Consider the following 24,898-nt stretch of genomic DNA (forward strand, 5'->3'; position numbering starts at 1 on the left):
CCCATTTCCCTCATCCTCTAGCATGCGTCTCCATCAAGGTTCATGTGGTTCCTGTGTCCTTGAGTAAGGCATCAACCTCCCCTATCTAATACAAATGTTGCACAGAAAACTGTCACAATCAAACAAAGCTATAGCTGTTTTCTGAATTGGAAAAGGAAACATGCATGCCACCTTCTGAAAACTAGTTATGCACAGTACTCCTCCTATCATGAACAAGCTTGAGTGATTACACTCTTTAATGCTAGTTTAGATTCATGTCTTCTTGCTTACAAAAAGGAGCCACTTTTCAAACTCCCTGAGAAAGGTATCAGCAAAAGCTGTTTTTTTTTTAGGGGGGGAGCGGGTTAAGATTTCTAATTCTATTTTATGTTTTATACTGTCCTGAGATCAAATGTCAAGAAATGCAAATGGCCAGCCGGTGATGTCAGTCATTTATTAAAAAAATATTAGTGGAAGTACTCCTGTGGCCTACTGGCAGCGCGCACATGAAATCTGCGTAGATTGGTCAATTGGTTTGTGAGATCTGAACACACAGACGTACAGACCACAATGTCACACACACACACACACACACACACACACACACACACACACACACACACACACACACACACACACACACACACACACACACACACACACACACACACACACACACACACACACACACACACACACACACACACACACACACACACACACACACACCTCTTCTAGACAGCTAGACTTCTGGCTGTAGAGGCCATAATAAATTACTGTCATGTCAAACAACTAGCAGTCAGGCAAGGTCACTTTAAGTGACAATGTGGCTGGATATGCAGCAATGAGAAACTAACAACTGTCTGGTTGATGAAACATCATGATGGTGTTTTTTCTTTTCTTTTTTTCATAGCTGGTTAGCTCTTTGAGGCTGTCGTTTGTTGTCACATCCTTTCTTAGAATTTGGAAATTGTCAGTGGTGGTAAAAGTACTCACATTTTTTACTTAAGTAAAAGTATCAATACTGCAACGTAGATATACTCTGTTACATGCAGGAAGTCCCATATTCAAAATGTACTTGAGTAAAAGTACAAAAGTACTGGCATAAAAATATACAGTGTGTGTACATCTGTGTGCAAGAGGCAGTAGTTCAGAGACAGTAGAGATCAACAGAACAATAGAGAGTATAGAAAGTGAAGTATGGCTGAATTCAAATGGACTGAATTGTTATTATTATTGACAATACTGCTTCATCTGCCTGGTGAGGATACATTTAATTTATACATTAAGTCAATTTAAGTAGTCCTACAGTACAATACATAATTAATGCAACATTAATTATGCACCTTTTTATGACAACTGCTCTTACAAATTGTTTGATAACATACAATTTTATCTGATCTGGGTTGAATTACTTAATTCAACTGATCATATCCATATGATGTTTCTATTATTTATTCACTTTTATGTTTTATGTTTAAAACAATAACAATATTTTGGCCTGTGTTTGTGTCTCTGACACTTAACCCTTACACTCCTCAATGTTGGTTGTTGTAATATTGGGAAACGTGGTGTACAAACGTTCAATAACAAGAACTTTGGCCAATAGCGCAATATACTGTAATTGTCTGAAATGTTCATATGATGTAAATGTATTAGTGAGATGCAATAATGATCAATTATCGTTGTCATTTATCCATCAGCAAATACCAGACAACAGGACCTAGTTGTCTACCAAAGAGTTGGCGAAGAAGTCACTCTGCCTTGTGACACAAGTGATTGTGAGAAGGATGAATGGCTTTTTCATGGGTACAGTTCTCCTGCTATTCTAGGTTTAGTTCATAAAGGGAAGATTAACAATCATGATTTGAGAAATGACAAAGCAAGAGAACAGAGACTAAGAGTTGAAAGAAACTGTTCTTTGGTTATAAAGAACTTCACATTTGAGGATGTTGGTCGGTACGTTTGCCGGCTTGTCGACAGCAAAATTAAAAGTAGTTATTCTGTCTCTCTCTTCAACAGTGAGTATCTTCTTTAACATTGTATTAATCTCAATCCACTGAATATTTAGACTGAGTTCTAGTTGAAATCATACATTTGTCTTCAGCCAACATGTTGAACTAATATTCACTATGTTTTCTCTCTCAGTATCTCAAACACCGTCACCAGGGACAGATCTTGATCCCAGCAGCAGCCAGCTGCTGTTATCCTGCTCTATAGTGAGATATGACCAGACTGGAAAGTGTAGACATTCTCTAAGATGGATAGATAAGGATGATACAATATTGAACAAAACCAGTGAAGAGAAACAGTATGACTGCAATGACACTCTGACCATTAAGATCCCCCAGAAGAGAAGTAACAGTGAGGTGTTCAAGTGTCAGCTGACTAGTGTAAAAGGAAAAGTGATTAAATCTATTCATTTCACCGCCGGGCCACCAGGTAGGAATTACTTGCATATGATGAAAATACAAGTTATTAACCTCTTAAACCCTAATCTTTGTTGTACGACAAAAAGCCAAAATATCAAATTAAATAGCTCACAACACATCATATTGCAACCTGTCTATGAGCTTGTAGATCGCCTTTTTTCACATTTAAAAAAAAAAAAAGTTGTCCGCAAATGATAGTGTAATCCCCTGGCCAATTGTTGCATTTTGCACGTTTCGTTTGTTAATTTTTTTAGAGTATAGAAAGTGAGGTATGGCTGAATTCAAATGGACTGAATTATTATTATTATTATTATTTAGTTGTTGTTTTTTTGTTATTGACAATACTGCTTCAACTGCCTAGTGAGAATACATTTAATGTATACATTTAGTCAATTTAAGTAGGCCTACATTACAATAAATACATAATTAATGCAACATAATTATGCACCTTTTTGCACGAATGTTTAATAGCATATGTGAAACTTTCATATGAAATGTACATTAAAATGATACAGTATGTAGGTGTTTAAGATCTTTAATGATCAAAGTATTAACATGATGAATGAAAGCTACTGACAGGGACGTATCAATCATGGGTGTGTTATGGTAAATGCAGTTTTGATATGCCAAAACAGCCATATATAAATAGAAAGCAGCAGTTGCAGCGGTAGGCCTACATTATGTATTCAGATGCTTTTATACAGTAGTTATCAATTCTCTGATGTGGTACATATGGTATATTGGCATATTGGCGCATATTTTATTAGGATGTTTTGTCTGAGTGTGGCAGTGATATGTCCATTTGGAGTGCTGTGTGTCCTGTCATGTATTTTCCTGATCTTGTACTATTTTGTGTCTTAATTTCAACCTGTATAAGATAAGACAGCAGCCCCTACTGGTCCCCCTCCTGGTCCCACTGCTGGTCCCCGTCCTGGTAGGAGATTTAACCTTCATGTGATGAAAATGCATATACCACTGAAGCCCTAATTTATACTTCATCGTATAATAGCAAAAATAGCTAATGTACAAGCTCACAATGTGTCGTATTGGGATGTGTTGTGAGCAGATCTGCTATTTTAGAAAGAAAGATTTAATTATTACTTTTAATATATTTATTGTTTGATCCTCCCTATAGGGCTGCCAGGGTTAACGTGATTATGTTAATATTGTCTGTGGGTGTTTATAATCTTTATTGAATCACATAAAGAAACATGCCTCTGCTTTTGATATCCCCCCACTGGTCATTACATTTTATGACTGGTGGGGATATGTTTTATCTCTGCTTCTGGTCAAACTGAATTAAATACATGCATTTATTTTTGGAAAGTGTAGACTGTCTGATGTTTCAATGTGTCACTTGTGAAAATATCACAATTGACTATTTAAATACATATTTATTTGCTATTTAATAGCAAAAAATTGCAGATCTACAAGCCCACAAAGAGTTGCGATGCAACACGCTGTGAGCTTGTAGATCATCAGCATTTTTGCTATTTGCATAATAACAAAGTATATAGGGCTTATGTGGTTAAACAATGCATTGTTTTTTTTGTATTCTTTTTTTAATTGATCCCTGTGCGGTAATAAATCATCCACAGAAACATTGATAAACAAGACTACTAAGAAAACAGCAAAACTTTCAGAATGAATTAATGAATAAACTGTTTTAACAACTAAAACTAAAAAACTAAATTCTTCACAAAAGTGCTTTTCTACTTTTCATTGTGGGTGATTTCTGTCAGGCGGCAGGCCAATCGTGACAGTGTTTTAAATCTAAGAAGTTTTATTTGAGTTATTTGTGACTGTCATTAGTTATTACTGTACAGTATGTATTGGTGTCTGCTGTATGCAGGGTGTACATATACATGTTCCATGTGTTTGTCCTGAACGTCAGTGTAATGTTATTTTCTTTCTTAATGTCATCCATAGATAAGACAACACCCTCTCCAGAGCCCCCTGGTCTGACCCACATCCTGTGGACTGTTGGTAGAGCACTGATGTACCTGTTCATGTTTGTTATGATATTTATCATATCATATATCATATACAGGTGTAGATCAGCTAAAGGTGAGAATGGTCTCTCTCAGGTCTAAGTGAGTAATGTTAGAAACATAATTATACATTTTTCTAAATTCAACTCTGATGTCTTTTTTTCCCCAGGGGGCCAAACACCAAATGATGGCAAAATGGTGAGTAATACAATGTGAAGAATATACAAAATATACAGTGAAATGCTGCAGTAAAAATCTTTTGGTATTTATAACTGACTATTATGTCAAGTTATTGTAGGTATTGTGTAACAGAGAGCTGTAACTGTGCTGTTAGTCTGACCACAGCCACTCATATCAACACCACAGTGACGAGAACTTATATGAACATATTTGGTATCAATATATATGACAATACACACACTTTGAGAACGTTCACTACAACTCCACTCATTATTTTTGTTCGTTTAATTTGGCAGATTCAGCTGACTCAACGTTTGATTGCCCTGTTCAAACATAATGAGAATAAACATATTGAATAGAATAGAATGAAATGGAGAGCGGTATATTCTCCATTTCTCAACAAAGGGAATGAACTCGTTCTCATGCTATTCCTCAAAAATGTGGAATGCCCTACCAAAAGGAGTAAAGGAGTGTAAAACCCTACTCACTTTCAAAACTGCCCTAAAGATACACCTTCAGGAGGCTGCAATTCAAAAATGGCCCCTGTCCAAGTCCTAACCTACCCCATGTCCTAACCTAACCTACCCCCCTACCCACCCCCTCTCTCTTTCTTCTCTTGTACATATTTTTCACTCCTCATACCAGTAACCTGTAAGCTGATTGTATGACATTCTGTATAGTAGTGTGTATATCTGTCTGTCTCTTATATGTCATCATGATTTGTGTGCATGGGGATCTCATCTTAAACAAGCTCAGTGCTTAATGAGTTTTCCAGTTTAGTAGACCTTGTATTGTGAATTTGTACTTCCATGTACTGATGTTCTTATGTCTTACTAAATAAAGTACATCAATCAGTAGAAGTGTTTGTTCAAATCCATGTGCCAGTGACCAACCTCATGTTAACTATGTTGTTGTCACTGTGTAGGACGATTCTGATGGTGGACCCACTTATGTCAATCAAACCACCGCAGTCTGACCACCAAGTACAATACTACTGGGACAACACAGGTAAAAGGCTAATTTTAAAAAAAAGTTGTATTTCTATATGGAGTTATTATGTCTGCATTCTCTGTGTTGTTTATTTTGTCTGCATAGTCGTGTTGTGTTGTGTTATAATTTACATTGTTTTGGTTAGTCTCCTACATTTTATTGTGTTCAGTGGTGGAAAGTAACTAAGTACATATACTTAAGTACAATTTTGAGGTATTTGTACTTTACTTGAGTATTTCCAATTTCCAATACTTTAACTTCTACTCCACTACACTACATGGACTACTCAGAGGCAAATATTGTACTTTTACTCCACTACAATCTTTGAAAACTTTAGTTACTAGTTACTTTTCAGTTATGAATTATGATATTATGAAACATACATTAACCACTTTAGCCCTATTTTATACATAGGGTATTTGAAAATACTTTTACTTGTAAGGGCGCGCTCCCACCGCACTTTTATTTTACCTCTGGGGCAGAATCTGCCAATGCTTTGTCAATGCAAATGCGTGGATTCCTGGTCTTGCAGTTTTTTTCCAAGAATCCACGCATTTGCATTGACAAAGCATTGGCAGATTCTGCCCCAGAGGCAAAATAAAAGTGCGGTGGGAGCGTGCCCTAACAAAGTATTTCTATTGCAGTATTGGTACTTTTACTTAAAGGACAACTTTGTTTTTTTACAACCAAGGTTTATATTTTAGCTTGTTATTAAAGTAAATAAAAGATGAGTGTTATTTTTTTTTCATTTACTGCTTTCTATAGTTTTAGCAATTTTCACGATATTTTTTACAGTGGGCGGGGGCATTCTGTCCGGTGGCTAAATATGCCTTTTTTACACAATAAAAAAAGGTCCTGTGGTCTTTGATGGCCAGATGTGAGTTATTGGGGGCTAGAAACAAGCTTCTGTAAATACTAATAAAGAAAACGCTGGGTTATTGTGAAAAAAAAGACATATTTAACCACCGGACAGAATGCCCCCGCCCACTAGACACACACTGTAAAAAATATCGCGAAAATTGCTAAAAATATAGAAAGCAGTAAATTAAAAAAATGTAACACTCATCTTTTATTTACTTTAATTACAAGCTAAAATATAAACCTTGGTTGTAAAAAACCAAAGTTGTCCTTTAAGTAAAGAATTTGAGTACTTTTTCCACACTGATTGTCTATCACAGGTTCAGAATCAGTATGCCGTGTTGGTACAGTAACTCATGTCACCATGAAGACCATTTCTGTTTTGCTCGTCATTGATTCAACAACCTCTTCAACATTGTCAACAAACCACAGAAATAAGTGACCATACCTGCTCTGTCAGGTGTTTTCAAATAGATAAAATAAACATATTTAGTTATCATTCCAATGCCGTATTCAGTAGCATTCTAATGCAGCTTACATACAGTATTTTGCTCACATAAAGTTATTTTGTAAAGGCTATAAATGAGTTTTACAAACAATAGATTTGACTTGAACCTATCACTCTCAGTTATAAGAGCTATGTAACATTAATGTTAATATTAGACATGTTACTGTCATACTGTGTCATAACTTAAGTTGCTTTGAATGTTTTGTGAAACTTTTTAAAACTCTCTATTTTCTTTCTGACACACTGTATATAGTTGCATTCGTTTTCCTGGAAGAGAATATGGAATTTGCTTTGTTGTGACATTTAATAAAATGCTTCTATTTTTGGATGGTCATATTTTGCAGTAAAACAACTATTCTATTCTATTCTATCTTAAGGGACAAATACATCAGGATAAAACCAGTGTGACCAAAACGTTTTGTCAAAGGTTCTATTCCCTCCAGTCCAGAATGTTTCTCCATCAAGGGTCATGTGGTTCCTGAGGACATTGTGTCCTTGAGCAAGGCACCAACCTCATCTGGCTCTTGTTATTGCTTTAGACTTCTCTGTTTTGCATGAAATAACCTTTAAGCAATCAATACCACTTGCTCACCAGTGTACTATTATTACTTAATGACACTTCCTCATTTAACATACATAGCTACTGAGGGGAAATTGCTAATTGTGTTTAGATGTCATCATGCTATCTTCCTGGTCCTCTTCCACACAATAAAACATCTTTATGTTTTTTTTTTACTTCACTGCTTCTAAAATTTGAACAGTCGTATGCAGTTTGTATGCAATATAGATTATGCTTTTATCCAAAGTTCCTTCTGGAGAAAAATGGTTCATCCAAAAAACCTGTTAAAACTAAAATGCATCATCACATCATCACAGAAAAACGTCCATACTGTAGAATAGTGGTTCTCAACCAGTGGTCCAGGGACCACTAGTGGTCCTTGAGGGGGTTCCAGGTGGTCCCCTGCTAAATGATGGAGCTGGTAACCAAATGGACCCTTATAGATCATTTTAGGATCTCAAGAGCTAAATTGTTGTTCATTATCTGCATTACTTAATTAAATAATTGTTATTTTGATCAATGTTTGACTGTTATCTCTCCTATTGGTACCAACATACAATTGTGGACAAAATGTTATCCGACAACAACAAAATATACTAAGTCTTGGGTCTGAGAGTCTAAATCTCAAATAACTTGAATAAATAATGGACCTTGATATGAAAAGGGTTGAAAACCACTGCTGTAGATCACTGAACCACTATGAGAGGGAAGAGGGTTCCCACTAAAGTTATTAACTTATTATTTATTTATTTTTGTTTCCAGCTAAATAATGTATTTGACTCCAAGCGACTATTGACAATGTCCGTAGTACAGTCGCACATGTTTGACAACACTGCAGTCAGGTTAAGAAGTATAAGAACCTTAAGGGCGACACAGACATTTATTAGAGCCAATACAAGGAATTTAAGTAAGAAATAATTCCAAATACAACTAAAAGAGGATTTTGTGGAGTAGTGTATCAGCCAGTGATGTACGTTAGTGGATGTAAATACATGTGATGTAGGGATGTTGTATTGTATAATAATCATATTTGAACTGGGGACCCGCCACCCTGACAAGCACTTGGAATTTTAGGAGCTGAGGCATTGCATTTAGTTTGAATCGGTTCCATAGTTAAATATTGTGAAAATAGCAGATCTACAAGCTCACAATGCCTCGCGTTGAGGCATTAAAAAGGTATTAAAAGTCCTTAAATTGTCACTTTACTTTCATCGTTACTTTGTAGATTTTGATTATTATGACAAAAGATGCATTAACCACTTCAGCCCTATGCATACTTCCTATTTGCAAAGCATTTTTATAAATGTGGAAACTTGTGAAATGGTACATTTTGCAAAATACATATTTCTTAGTATTTTAATGCTAATACTTTTGTACTTTTACTCAAGTACATTTTTAAGTAAGCCTTGCCGAGCCCTGAGGGCCATAGGGTAGCAGCCTATCTCCTGTTTCCTTAGCGTGAGGCAGCTTGATGTGCATCCTATAGTGTGTATAGTTTCAAAATACAGATTATTGATATTATACTGATGATAGGTTATTGGTCTACCTATGATCCTAGATCACTATTTCTATGCATTTGATGTATTACCTTGTGTTTTCCTTGCTTACTGTAAATCACTCTGGATTAAGAGCATCTGCTAAATGCCTCAATTGTAAATTGCAAATTGTCCCCGGATCCCACTTTGAGAACCAATGTTCTAGGAGACCCGGTCAACTACAAGTTTTTAATCAATTAAAACCTATGCTACTGAATATTAAACACTATAGGGTTTCAGTGGTTAAACATGTGGACTTTACATTGCTTCAAAGTACCATAAATAAAATGTTCTCTCTGTAACTACAACAGCTGCCTCATTACCATCCTGTTTCTTCCTTTTAAGGTTGTGTAATGGCTGTCTAAAACCATTAACATACAGTGTGGTCGTCTTATGTAATGCCCACTTTCATAACTAAATACTTTATGTTAATCTTCAATGCAAAACAAGCAGTAATGAGGAACTGTGTGTGTGTGTGTGTGTGTGTGTGTGTGTGTGTGTGTGTGTGTGTGTGTGTGTGTGTGTGTGTGTGTGTGTGTGTGTGTGTGTGTGTGTGTGTGTGTGTGTGTGTGTGTGTGTGTGTGTGCGCGCTCGCGCGCGTGCGTGCATGTGGAACAGAAGTTAAACTGCATAGATACAGAATAGCATAAAATAGCTGTAATAACAAGGAGGAGGTCAGTTAATGTACATCAGTGTGTTTAAGAGGCAGTAGTTCACAGACAGCAGAGATCAACAGAACAATAGAGAGTATAGAAAGTGAATTATGGCTACATTCAAATGGACTGAATTATTATTATTATTGACCATACTGCTCCATCTACCTGGTGAGAATAAATGTAATTTATACATTTAGTGAATTTAAGTAGGCCTACGGTACAATAAATACATAATTAATGCAACATTAATTATGAACCTTTTTATGACAACTGCTCTTACAAATTGTTTGATAATATACAATTTTATCTGATCTGGGTTGAATTACTTGATCATATCCATATGATGTTGCACAAGTCTATTATTTATTCACGTTTATGCTTTATGTTTAAAACAATAACAATATTTTGGCCTGTGATTAATTAATTATGAATTATGCACCTTTTTATGACAACTGCTTTTTAAAATTGTTTGATAACATAGAATGTTATCTGATCAGGGTTGAATAGAAAATGAAAACAAATTACATGACAGACAAAATTCAACTGATCATATCCATATGATGTTGCACACATCTATTATTTATTCACGTTTATGTTTTATGTTTAAAACAATAACAATAGTTTGGTCTGTGTTTGTGTCTGACACTTAACCCTTGCACTCCTCAATGTTGGTTGTCATAATATTGGGAAACATGGTGTACAAACGTTCAATAACAAGAACTTTGGTCAATAGTGCCATATACTGTAATTGTCTTAAATGTTCATATGAATATAAATGTATTAGTGAGATGCAATAATTATCAATTATCATTGTCATTTATCCATCAGCAAATACCAGACAACAGGAAGTATTTGTCTACCAAAGAGTTGGAGAAGAAGTCACTCTGCCTTGTAACACCAGCCATTGTGACCAGGATGAATGGATTTTTCATGGGTACAGTTCTATTACTCTAGGTTTAGTTAATAGAGGGAAGATTGACAATATTAGATTGAGAAATGACAAAGCAAGAGCACAGAGACTGAGAGTTGAAAGAAACTGTTCTTTGGTTATAAAGAACTTCACAGCTGAGGATGTTGGTCTGTATCTTTGCCGACGTGAAGGCGAAACTGACGTTAAAGAGCCTTATTTTGTCTCTCTCATCACCAGTGAGTATCTTCTCTTCCATTTATCAATCTCAATTCCACTGAATTTGGTTTAGACGTTTTGGTTGAAATCATACATTGTGTCTTCAGCCAACATGTTGAACTAATTCATATTCACTATGTTTTCTCTCTCAGTATCTCAGTCATCTTCACCAGGGACAGATCTTGGGTCCAGTGACATGGAGTTATCCTGCTCCATAATGACATATAGTCAGTGTATACGTTGTAGACATTCTCTGCAATGGTTGGATAAGGACAATAAAACATTGAACGAAACCAGAGGAGAACAGAAGTTTCTCCACAACAACACTGTGACCATCCACGTCCCCCAGAAGAGAAACAACGAGGTGTTCAGGTGTCAGGTGACTGATGAAAAAGGCAGAGAGCAGACATCTATTGATTACCTTGTCATGGCCTCAGGTGAGAATTATTACTTTCATATTACTTACACACTGTATCATTAAAATTATATTGTATATGAAGCAGGGAACCCCACTATATATTGGATTCATGTTAAATGTGGTTTTACAGACATTTAACCACTTAAACCCTCAAAACTTTGTAAACTTGACCTTTGGTTCGGCACTTGGTCTGCTCTTTTTTTCCCCTCTACACCAAACCTCCTCGCCGAAAATAGCCCAAGCTCACAACCCGTCGCAGACGCGCTGTGAGCTTGTAGATCTGCTATTTCTTATGTGAAATGTTACTTTCATATGATTAAAATGTACGTCATTAAAATGATACAGTATGTAGGTGTTTAATATCTTTAATGATTAAAGTATTTAACATGATGATTGAAAGCTACTGACAGGGACGTATCAATCATGGGTAAATTATGGTAAATTAAGTTTTGATATGCCAACACAGCCATATATAAATAGAAAGCAGCAGTTGCATGTACAGTAAGTCAAGTTGTAGTTTGTTTAAAACAAGAAGAAGAAGCTTGCATGATGTGAATTTAACTTGTAATACTTTATGTATTCAGATGCTTTTATAGTTGTCAATTCTCTGATGTGGTACATATGGTATATTTGCATATTGGCACATATTTTATTAGGATGTTTTGTCTGAGTGTGTCAGTAATATGTCCATTTGAAGTACTGTGTGTCCTGTCCTGTATTTTCCTGATCTTGTACTATTTTGTGTCTTAATTTCAACCTGTAGATAAGACAGCACCCCCTACTGGTCCCTCTCCTGGTCTTCCCACTGGTCCCTCTCCTGGTGATGAAAATGCATATACCACTTAAGTCCTAATTTATACTTCATCGTATGAATAGCAAAAATAGCTAATGTACAAGCTCACAATGTGTCGTATTGGGATGTGTTGTGAGCAGATCTGCTATTTTAGAGAGAAAGATTGAATTATTACTTTTAATATATTTATTGTTTAATAAATATATTAAATCCCTATGGGATGCCAGGGTTAACGTGATTATGTTAATATTGTCTGTGGGTGTTTATAATCTTTATTGAATCACATAGAGAAACGTGCCTCTGCTTTTGATATCCCCCCACTGGTCATTACATTTTATCACTGGTTGGGATATGTTTTATCTCTGCTTCTGGTCAAACTGAATTAAATACATGCATTTATTTTTGGAAAGTGTAGACTGTCTGATGTTTCAATGTGTCACTTGTGAAAATATCACAATTGACTATTTAAATAAATATTTATTTGCTATTTTAATAGCAAAAAATTGCAGATCTACAAGCCCACAAAGAATTGCGATGCAACACGCTGTGAGCTTGGAGATCATCAGCATTTTCGCTATTTGCATATAACAAAGTATATAGGGTTTACGTGGTTAAACAATGCATTGTTTTTTGTATTCTTTTTTTAATTGATCCCTGTGCGGTAATGACAAAATCCTCCACAGAAACATTGATAAACAAGACTACTAAGGAAAAAAAAAATCATAATGAATTAATGAATAAACTGTTATAAAAACTAAAACAAAAAAACTAAATTCTTCACACAAGTGCTTTTCTACTTTTCATTGTGGGTGATTTCTGTCAGGCGGCAGGCCAATCGTGACAGTGTTTTAAATGTTTTTAAGAAGTTTTATTTGAGTGATTTGTGAATGTCATTAGTTATTACTGTACAGTATTGGTGTGTGTTGTATTCAGGGTGTACATATACATGTTCCATGTGTTTGTCCTGAACGAGTAATGTTATTTTCTTTCTTAATGTCATCCATAGATAAGACAACACCCTCTGCAGAGCCCCCTGGTCTGACCCACATTGTTGGTAGAGCACTGCTGTACCTGTTCATGTTTGTTATGATATTTATCATATCATATATCATATACAGGTGTAGATCAGCTAAAGGTGAGAATGGTCTCTCTCAGCTCTAAGTGAGTTACATTAAAAACATAATTATAAATTATTCTAAATTCAACTCTGATGTCTTTGTTTTCCCCAGGAGACCAAACACCAAATGATGGCAATATGGTGAGTAATACAATGTGAAGAATATACAAAATATACAGTGAAATGCTGCAGTAAAAATCTTTTGGTATTTATAACTGACTATTATGTCAAGTTATTGTAGGTATTGTGTAACAGAGAGCTGTAACTGTGCTGTTAGTCTGACCACAGCCACTCGTATCAACACCACAGTGACGACAACTTATATGAACATATTTGATATTAATATATATGACAATACACACACTTTGAGAACCTTCACTGCAACTCAACTCGTTATTTTTGTTCGTTTAATTGGCAGAAGGAGCCACAAACTCCATCTTTCACTGACTCAACGTTTGATTACCCTGTTAATAAATGAGAACATAATGAGAATAAACAGTCTTGAATAGAATATAATGAAATAGAGAGCAGTAGAAGTGTTTGTTCAAATCCATGTGCCTGTGACCAACCTCATGTCAACTATGTTGTTATCACTGTGTAGGACAATTCTGATGGTGGACCCACTTATGTCAATCAAACCACCACCGTCTGACCACCAAGTACAATACTACTGGGACTACACAGGTAAAAGGCTCATTTTTTAAAAAGTCTTATTCTATATGGAGTTATTATGTCTGCATTCTCTGTGTTGTTTATTTTGTCTGCATAATCTAACTTCTACTCCACTACACTACATGGACTACTCAGAGGCAAATATTGTACTTTTACTCCACTACAATCTTTGAACACTTTAGTTCCTAGTTACTTTTCAGATATGAATTATGATATTATGAAACATACATTAACCACTTTAGCTCTATTTTATACATAGGATATTTGAAAACACTTTTACTTGTAACAGAGTATTTCTATTGCCGTATTGGTACTTTTACTTAAGTAAAGAATTTGAGTACTTTTTCCACACTGATTGTCTTTCACAGGTTCAGAATCAGTTTGACCGTGATGGTACAGTGACTCATCACTCGTCACCATGAAGACCATTTCTGTTTCTGCTCGTCATTGATTCAACAACCTCTTCAACATTGTCAACAAACCACAGAAATAAGTGACCATACCTGCTCTGTCAGGTGTCAAATAGATAAAATAAACATATTTAGTTGCCAATGCCGTATTCAGTAGCATTCTAATGGAGCTTATGTACTGTATTTTGCTCGCATAAAGTTATTTCGTAAAGGCTATAAATGAGTTTTACAAACAATAGATTTGACTTGAACCTATCACTCTCAGTTATAAGAGCTATGCTTGGTGATTGATCTATTTTCATGTTTCATGTATTTAAGAAATGTTCTACCATTAATGTTAATATTAGACATGTTACTGTGTCATAACTTAAGTTGCTTTGAATATTTTGTGAAACTTTTTAAAACCCTCTATTTTCTTTCTGACACACTGTATAATAGTTGCATTCGTTTTCCTGGAAGAGATTATGGAATTTGCTTTGTTGTGACATTTAATAAAATGCTCTCATTCTATTTTTGGATGGTCGTATTTTGCAGTAAAACAACTCTTCTTTTCTATTCTATTTTGGTCTATTCCAATCCTAAGGGACAAATACATCAGGATAATACTAGTGTGACCAAAGGTTTTGTCAAAGGTTCAGAATGTTTCTCCATCAAGGGTCATGTGGTTCCTGTGGACATTGTGTCCTTCCTTGTGCAAGGCACCAACCTCATTTGACTTTTGCTCATTGGAAATATGTAAACTTTGAGCAATCAATACCACATGCACAGCAGTCTACTATTATTACTTAATGACACTTCCTCATTTAACATACGTAGCTACTGATGGGAAATTGCTAATTGTGTTTAGATGTCATCATGCTACTTCCTGGTCTTCTTCCGCAAAATAAAACATTTTTTTTTTTTACTTCACAGATTCTACTTCTAAACTTTGAACAGTCTTGTGCAGCTTGTATACAATATAGATGATGCTTTTATCCAAAGTTTCTACTGTAGAAAAAAGGTACATCCAAAAAAACTGAACGAAACACTAAACAGCATCATCACCATCATCGTCACAGAAAAACGTCCATACTGTAGATTAGTGGTTCTCAACCAGTGGTCCTTTAGGGTTAGGTGGTCCCCTGCTAAATGATGGAGAGCTGGTAACCAAATGGACTCTTATAGATCATTTTACGCTCTCCAAGTTAAATTGTTGTTAATCTGCATTACTTAATTAAATAATTGTTATTTTGATCAATGTTTGCCTGTTATCTCTCCTATCGGTACCAACATACAGCATAAAATTGTGGACAAAATCTTATCCAAAGACAACAAAATATACTAAGTCTCGGGTCTGAGATTCTAAATCTCATCAAATGGTGGTCTGTGGCTCAAATGCTGAATAAATAATGGACCTTGATATGAAAAGGATAAGACAGAGAGAGAGAGAGAGAGAGAGAGAGAGAGAGAGAGAGAGAGAGAGAGAGAGAGAGAGTGTGTGAGAGAGAGAGAGAGAGAGAGAGAGACAAATACACAAACAATCCAGCAGGTGAAGACAGATGTCATAATACTAAACATATCTTGCTTCATTTAGTCTCTCCAACATCATTAGTCCCCACCAAGTACAATTACAATTTAGACATTTAGCAGACACACTTATCCAGAGCGACAAGGTAAATAGTCACATAAAATAATAACAATGTGACAATGTACTGTAGTACCCAGTGGTGTAAAGTAATTCAAATTGTACTTTTACTTCTGCGCCACTGCATCTCAGACGCAAATATTGTACTTTTCACTCCACTACAATTATTTGACAACGTTAGTTACTAGTTACTTCATAGATTTGGATTATTTTGACAAAACATGCATTAAACCACTTCAGCCCTATGCATACTTAGGCTGTTTGAAAATAGCCGATCTACAAGCTCACAACGTGTCACTTTTACACAAGTACATTTTGAATATCAGACTTTTATTTGTAACAGAGTATTTCTACATTGTGGTATCGGTACTTTTACTTAAGTACAAAATGTGAGTACTTCCACCACTGGTAGTACACCTCAAAAAGCTAAGACACTATATGTGAACAATTAACCTCTGCATCTCTCTAAAACAACAAGCTCCACCCGAGGTGATCGACAGACCAGGAAAACGTCAAAGGAGACATGATGAAGCCAGTACCACACCTACACCCCCAGTCAGTGCCTTTACCTGCTCTGCTTGTGGCAGACAGTATGGTTCAGTGTTGATTTCGTCGACTAAAACTATGGCGAAAAATGTTCTTCGACTACCTTTTTTCACTGACGAAAAACTGAATAAAAACAAATACAAACTAAGCTATGATGACTAAAACTAAGACTAAATATATTGACAATTTCGTCAACACATGAAAACTAGATTAAAATGTTAGTGAGGGACGAGTGGAGAAGAGATCCAGTAAAACTAAAAGACGCATGGGTGTTGCGCCCTGAAAATAGCAGATCTACAAGCTCACAGCGTGTCGCGCTGCAATGCGTCGTGAGCTTGTCGATCTGCTATTTTCAGCATGCAACCAAGTGTAAAATCAGCCATTACGACGCCATCAAGGCACCGCCAGAATACATTATAGTCGACTAAATATACTGTAGATTTAGTTGACTAAAATCTTATGATATTTAGTCAACTAAAACTAGACAAAAAATAAACCATTTCAGATGACTAAAATATGACTGAAACTAAATGGAATATTATTCAAAAGAATGGAATGTCATCATCGGACACGATGGAAAACCTTAAAGGACGACTTCACCGCTTTTCAACCTATCTTCATATAATTGGTCCTCACAAATACTCATGATAAAATGGTAAAAAAAAAAAAATCTACTCGGTCTGTGTCTCAGAGGAGGGCTGTGGACAGTTCAGAGTCCCGTCTACCAGTGACATCATCAATGGGGAATCCAAGCTAATAGAAACTGCAGGCTTTCTATTCCTGGAAAGTTGCAATGCAATAAAAGAAGCCATTGTTCTCGTGTTAATAAAAATCTAAATACAAAATGTGAAATGTTGTTGGAAAAAAAAATCATGCCTAATGATGATGTCACTGGTAGACAGGTTTCTGGACTGTCCACAGCCCTCCTATGAGACACAGACCAAGTAGATTTTTTTTTTACCATTTTATCATGAGTATTAGAGAGGACCAATTATATGAAGATAGGTTGAAAAGCGGTGAAGTCGTCCTTTAAGCAAGTAAGATTGTGACTGTCATTCTGATGATGAGGAACTAACAACTCCATCTCTTGATGATGAAACATCATGATGGTGTTTTTTTTTTTTTATAGTTGGTTGGCTCATCCTTTCTTAAAATGTAGAAATTGTGTGTGTGTGTGTGTGTGTGTGTGTGTGTGTGTGTGTGTGTGTGTGTGTGTGTGTGTGTGTGTGTGTGTGTGTGTGTGTGTGTGTGTGTGTGTGTGTGTGTGTGTGTGTGTGTGTGTGTGTGTGTGTGTGTGTGTCTGTGTGTGCGTTCACGTGTGTGCGTGCACGCGCGCGCGTGTGTGTATACAGAATAGCATGAAATAGCTGTAATAACGGAGGAGGTCAGTTAATGATAGAAAGTACATCAGTGTAAGAGGCAGTAGTTCACAGACAGCAGAAATCAACAAAACAATAGAGAGATATAGAAAGTGAAGTATGGCTGAATTCAAATGGACTGACTTCACATTATTATTGACAATACTGCTTCAGCTGCCTGGTGAGAATACATTTAATTTATACATTAAGTCAATTTAAGTAGGCCTACAGTACAATAAATACATAATTAATTATTCATTATTCACCTTTTTATGACAACTGCTTTTTATCTGATCAGGGTTGAATAGAAAATGAAAACAAATTACATGACAGACACAATTCTACTGATCATATCCATATGATGTTGCACACATCTATTATTTATTCACGTTTATGTTTTATGTTTAACAATAGTTTGGCCTGTGTTTGTGTCTCTGACACTTAACCCTTACACTCCTCAATGTTGGTTGTCGTAATATTGGGAAACGTGGTGTACAAACCTTCAATAACAAGAACTTTGGTCAATAGTGCAATATAATGTAATTGTCTGAATAGTTCATATGAATGTAAATGTATTAGTGAGATGCAATAATTATTTATCAATTATCATTGTCATTTATCCATCAGCAAATACCAGACAAAAGGACGTATTTGTCTACCAAAGAGTTGGAGAGGAAGTCACTCTGCCTTGTGACACAAGTCATTGTGAGAAGGATGAATGGCTTTTTAATGGGTACAGTTCTCCTACTACTCTAGGTTTAGTTAGACATGGGAAGATTGACAATGATAGACTGGGAAATGACAAAGCAAGAGCACAGAGACTGAGAGTTGAAAGAAACTGTTCTTTGGTTATAAAGAACTCCACAGCTGAGGATGTTGGTCTGTACGTTTGCCGACTTGAAAGCGACATTGACCAAGAACAGCGTTATTATGTCTCTCTTCTCACCAGTGAGTATCTACTTTTCCATTTATTAATCTCAATCCACTGAATTTGGTTTAGACGTTTTGGTTGAAATCATACATTGTGTCTTCAGCCAACATGTTGAACTAATATTCACTCTGTTTTCTCTCTCAGTATCTCAGTCATCTTCACCAGGGACAGATCTTGGGTCCAGTGACAGTCTGATGGAGTTATCCTGCTCCACAGTGACATATAGTCGGTGTATACGTTGTAGACATTCTCTGCGATGGTTGGATAAGGACAATAAAACATTGAACGAAACCAGAGGAGAACAGAAGTTTCTCCACAACAACACTGTGACCATCCACGTCCCCCAGAAGAGAAACAACGAGGCATTCAGGTGTCAGGTGACTGATGAATATGGCAGAGAGCAGGCATCTATTGATTACACTGCCGTGGCCTCAGGTGAGAATTATTACTTTCATACGATGAAAATACATACTGTATCATTAAAATGATACTGTATGTCAGAGGTATTCAACGTTCTTCAGGCCAAGGACCCTTTGGCTGAGAGAGAGATGAAGCAGGGACCCCCACTACATTCACGTTAAATGTGTGTTTACAGACATTTAACCACTTAAACCCTGAATACTTTGTAAACTTGACCTGGCACCGGCACTTGGTCTTCTCTTTTTTCCCTCTACACCAAACCTCGCCGGAAATAGCCGATCTACAAACTCATAACGCGTCTGCAGCTTGCCTTAACAGTGATGTGTTCAGCTGTCAGCTGACTGATGGAAATGAACGAGCGAACAAACTATTGATTTTACTGCTAAGCCTTCAAGTAGGAGATATTATCTTCATGTGGTGAAAGTGCATATCATTAACCACTTAAGCCCTAATGTATCCGTCATCATATGAATAGCAAAAATTGGCAATGTACATGTCGTATCCTGATGTGTTGTGAGCTTGTAGATCTGCTATTTTAGAAAATAAAATATTTCATTCTTATTTTTAATATATTTATTTGATCCTCCCTATAGGGACTCCAGGGTTAATGTGATTACTTTAATATTGTATGTAGGTGTTTATAATCTTTAATTAATTACATAAAGAAACATGCCTCTGCTTTTGATATCCCCCCTCTGGTCATTACATATTACGGCAGGTGGGGATATGTTTTATGTCTGCTTCTGGTCACACTGAATTAAATACCTGCATTTATTTTTGGAAAAATGTAGACTGTCTGATGTTTCATACAATAATGATGTGCTATAATTTATCCCTCAGCAAATACCGGACATGATGACCTCGTTTACCAACAATTTGGAAAAGAAGTCACTCTGCCTTGTGACCAACGTTATTGTGGGGAGGATGAATGGGTGTTTCATGGGTACATGTTCCCTTCTTTGGGTTTAGTTCATAAAGGGAAGATTCGGGAAGATTTGAAAACACAGGACAAAGCAAGAGCACAGAGACTGACAGTTGAAAACTGTTCTTTGATTATAAAGAATTTCACAGTTGAGGATGTTGGCCAGTACCTTTGCCGACTTGAAGGCCTAAGAGACTTCAAAAAGCGTTATTCTGTCTCTCTCTTCTCCAGTGAGTATGTTCTTTACCATTTATTCAGCTCAATCCACTGAATCAGGGACGTGCACAGATAGACTCTAGGTGGTGCTAGAGCACCTGCCCTTTGCCCTCTTGACCAGAAGGGCCCTTTTGAAAAAAAGGGGGAAAAAGTTTTTTTTATTTTCAGTTTACAGCAGGGGTCTTCAACAGGGGGTCCTCAGAGTTACTACAGGGGGTCCGCCAAATCTTTATGTGATATGATTTTTCTTTTTACCATAACCACTCGAAACCTAGCATCCCTTTTCTGAGGAGAACTTTAGCCAAAAATAGCAGATCTACAAGCCCACAACACCTCGCGCTGCGAGGCGTTGTGGGCTTGTAGATCGGCTATTTTTGGCAAAGAGGTATAGGTGTAGAGGGAAAAAAGAGCAGACCAAGTAAACCAAAAAAAGTATAATTTACTTGAGCACCTGCCCCTCAAAATGTCTGTGCACGCCACTGCACTGAATTATTATTAGACTCAGTTCTAGTTTGAAATCATACATTGTGTCTTCTGTCTTCGGCCAACACGTTGAACTAATATTCACAATGTTTTCTCTCTCAGTATCTCAGTCATCTTCACCAGGGACAGATCTTGGGTCCAGTGACATGGAGTTATCCTGCTCCATAGTGACATATATGTGTACACCTTGTAGACATTCTCTGCAATGGTTGGATAAGGATAATACAACATTGACCGAAACCAGAGGAGAACAGAAGTTTCTCCACAACAACACTGTGACCATCCACGTCCCCCAGAAGAGAAACAACGAGGCGTTCAGGTGTCAGGTGACTGATGAATATGGCAGAGAGCAGGCATCTATTGATTACACTGCCGTGGCCTCAGGTGAGAATTATTACTTTCATACGATGAAAATACATACTGTATCATTGAAATGATACTGTATGTCAGAGGTCTTCAACGTTTTTCAGGCCAAGGACCGTTTAGCTGAGAGAGAGATGAAGCAGGGACCTCCACTACATATTGGATTCATGTTAAATATGTGTTTACAGACATTTAACCACTTAAACCCTCAATACTTGTAAACTTGACCTTTGGCTCGATACTTGGTCTGCTCTTTATTCCCTTTTCTCCCCCTCTGGTCATCACATTCTATGACAGTTTAGAATGTTTTAGCCTATCTCTGCTTCTGGTCACACTGAATTAAATACATGCATTTCTTTTTGGAAAATGTAGACTGTCTGATGTTTCAATGTATCAATTGTGAAAATATCACAATTTACCATTTCATTTAAAAAAATGATGTTAACCACATTTTCAAATGTTTTCAAACTTGTTAAAAAAAGGTGACGTTTCTTAAAAGTTTCATTTTTTTTACAACAAAAAACATCAGATCTACAAGCCCACAAAGAGTTGCAATGCTTGTAGATCAGCCTTTTCGCTATTTGTATACGATAAAGTATACAGCCTGTAGGGCTTACGTGGTTAAACAATGGATTGTTTTTTTTATTCTTTTTTAATTGATCCCTGCACGGTAATGACAACATTCTCCACAGAAACATTGATAAAGACTACAAAGAAAATAGCAAAACTACTAACTTTCAGAATGAATTAATGAATAAACAGTTTTATAAACGAAAACTAAAAAAATAAATTCTTCACGCAAGTGCTTTTCTATTCATTCTCTGATTTGGTATTATTCATTGTGGGGTTTTTCTGTCAGGCGGCAGGCCAATCGTGACGTTTTTTTTTTATGTTTTTAAGAAGTTTTATTTGAGTGATTTGTGAATGTCATTAGTAGTTATTACTGTAAAGTATTGGTGTGTGTTGTATTCAGGGTGTACATATATACATGTTCCATTTGTTTGTCCTGAACTTCAGTGTAATGTTATTTTCTTTCTTAATGTCATCCATAGATAAGACAGCACCCCCTGGCCTGACCCACATCCTGTGGACTGTTGGTAGAGCACTGCTGTACCTGTTCATGTTTGTTATGATATTCATCATAGCATATATCATATACAGGTGTAGATCAGCTCAAGGTGAGAATGGTCTCTCTCAGTCTAAGTGAGTTACATTAAAAACATAATTATAAATTATTCTAAATTCAACTCTGATGTATTTTTCCCCCACAGGGGCCCAAACACCAAATGATGGCAATATGGTGAGTAATACAATTGTAAAAAATATACAAAATATACTGTGAAATGTTGCAGTAAAAATCTTTTGGTATTTATAACTGCCCATTATGTCAAGTTATTGTAGGTATTGTGTAACAGAGAGTTGTTACTATGCTGTTAGTAAAGTCTGACCAGAGCCACGTATCAACACCACAGTGACAGGGACTTGTATGAAGATATTTGATATCAATATGACAATACACACTTAATTGAGAACCTTCACTACAACTCAACTCATTATAATTGGCAGAAGGAGCCACAAACTCCATCTTTCTCTGACTCAACGTTTGATTGCCCTGGTCAAACATGATGAGAATAAACAGTCTTGAATAGAATAGAACGAAATGGACAGCAGTAGAAGTGTTTGTTCAAATCCATGTGCCAGTGACCAACCTTGTGTTAACTATGTTGTTATCACTGTGTAGGGCGATTCTGCTGATGGACCCACTTATGTCAATCAAACCACCACCGTCTAACCACAAGAGCAATACTACTGGGACAACACAGGTAAAGATGGAGTTATGTCACGTTGTATTTTATTGCACAGCATTTTACTGTCATGTGTTGTGTTGTAATGTTTGGATTGTTTTGATTACATTTCATTGTGTGTTGTCTCATAGGTTCAGTATGGTGTACCACGATGTTGCAGTGACTTATAAAGACTTCTGCTTCTTCTGTCAGGATTCCAACACAGGTCACTGGTGTTAATTTAACGGGAATATCACTCATTTTCAACATTGAACCATGTCATAATACCTTAGAGCTGTTGTGTGGAAATAAATACAACCCCCCCTTCTATGTTGCCTAGAACTGGAGAATTGATTGTTGGGGTTATGTGATCAGTGACATATGGAAGGTGTACTCTTTGGCTCCACCCTCTAGGCTGCCTCATTCACTAGAATGGGGAATCTCACTTCCAGCTGAAACAGTGCGACTTGCAGTAGTTTATAATGGCATATGGTTATATATCACATTTCACAAGGCATTGTACTTGTAGATAATAGAAATCAATTAAGAAATCAAAGAATTAACAAGTCTTAACTTTATATTCAAGTCGCACTGTTTCAGCCGGAAGTGAAATTCACCATTCTAGTGAATGAGGCAGCCTAGAGGACAGGCCAAAGAGTACACCTTCCGTATGACACAGATCACATGACCCCAACAATTAATTATCTTTTTTCAAATTTCCACACAACAGCTCTAAGGTATATAATGACATGGTTCAATGTTGCAAATTAGGGGTATATTCCCCCTTAAGGAGATAAAACTCCTTTACATTATAAATAATATGTGTACCAAAAGATTATTGTGGTTAGAACTTACTAACTTAATACAACAAATACGATATACTCTCGGTTTATTTTTTACTTTTTTATGTCTAGCCCCACTAGCTGATCTACCAATGCGCCTGTGTGATAACTTAAACTCCACCACCATGGATCAACTACTCATCCTCTTAGTAACCATATAGTCATGTGAGGTTGTTTGTTGTGATATTTTGTACCCATAGGTTTTATACATGTTTTTGTCCACCTGTGTGCTTGTAAACAAACTAAGTGTGAATGACATGCAGCTGGTGACCCATCAATCATAGATGACGTCACTGACATGTTGTCTCCCGTTTAGTGGGTGTGTCAGGAGTGTAACCCCTGATGACATCACAGTATTACATGGCATACATTATTGTAAATATGTCTTAATGTGTTGTAGTAGCATAGACAAATTAATGTATTTTCATAAAACTTTAGCACACTGCTTACCTGCACAGCCATGTTTCTGAAACAAACATTTCAGCATTCTATCATCGCACATCCACACATTTCTTTCATAAAGGCTAAATGAGTACAATAGATTTGACTTGAACCTATCACTGTCAGTTATTAACATTATGTTGATTGTTTTATTTAAGTAACTTTCTCCTATTAACGTTGAAAATTAAATTAATTGATGTAATATAATAATAAAAACAATCCTGCCATACTGTATAAAGGGTGCAACACTTTGGAACATTCTGAAATATGATATCAATATATATGACAATACACACTTTAATTGAGAACCTTCACTACAACTCAACTCATTATTTTTGTTTGTTTAATTGGCAGAAGGAGCCACAAACTCCATCTTTCTGATTTTCTTTGACTATGACTATGGCACTTAAAAAAAACACATTGATGCTTTTTTTTCTAAGTGAGTCGTGTGATGATCACACAAAAATTGCTATAGCTAAAATGAGAATAGAAGAAAATGATACAATGAAAATCATGAGGTCAAAGGACAGAGAACAGATACACGATGAAAATAAAAAGATGGAAGAAAATATTACTATGTTCGAAATGAGGGAAGGAAAAACGGATATGAAGAAGGCAAAGGAAAGTCTTCCTAGAACTGGCCCTGTGAGATCAAAGGATATATCACAAAGGCTTAAACACAGAATTGTGAGAAAGCACAGATCTGGTCAAGGTTACAGAACAATTTCTGCTTAACTTAAGATT

At 36.3% G+C, this 24,898-nt stretch overlaps 1 protein-coding gene and 1 long non-coding RNA gene across 2 annotated transcripts in view; both read left to right on the top strand.

The window, feature by feature from the left end:
- The first annotated feature begins 1,133 nt into the window (after window positions 1–1,133).
- LOC311062690 (uncharacterized protein) overlaps window positions 1,134–24,898 on the top strand; it is a 33,986-nt gene continuing 10,221 nt past the window's right edge. The window contains exons 1-4 of the mRNA XM_084081897.1: window positions 1,134–1,240; window positions 1,683–2,000; window positions 2,128–2,421; window positions 11,996–12,052. Coding sequence (XP_083938023.1) covers window positions 1,180–1,240; window positions 1,683–2,000; window positions 2,128–2,421; window positions 11,996–12,052 — 730 coding nt within the window. The 5' untranslated portion in view covers window positions 1,134–1,179. The remainder of the gene's footprint in view (window positions 1,241–1,682; window positions 2,001–2,127; window positions 2,422–11,995; window positions 12,053–24,898) is intronic.
- Window positions 4,350–7,247, top strand: LOC311062699. Its single transcript, XR_014602529.1, has 4 exons — window positions 4,350–4,478; window positions 4,572–4,600; window positions 5,508–5,590; window positions 6,751–7,247. It is a non-coding gene; the product is annotated as an uncharacterized lncRNA (long non-coding RNA).

This window comes from Gymnoscopelus microlampas (assembly GCF_963454915.1).
Source record: "Gymnoscopelus microlampas genome assembly, chromosome: 16".
NCBI lineage: Eukaryota > Metazoa > Chordata > Actinopteri > Myctophiformes > Myctophidae > Gymnoscopelus > Gymnoscopelus microlampas.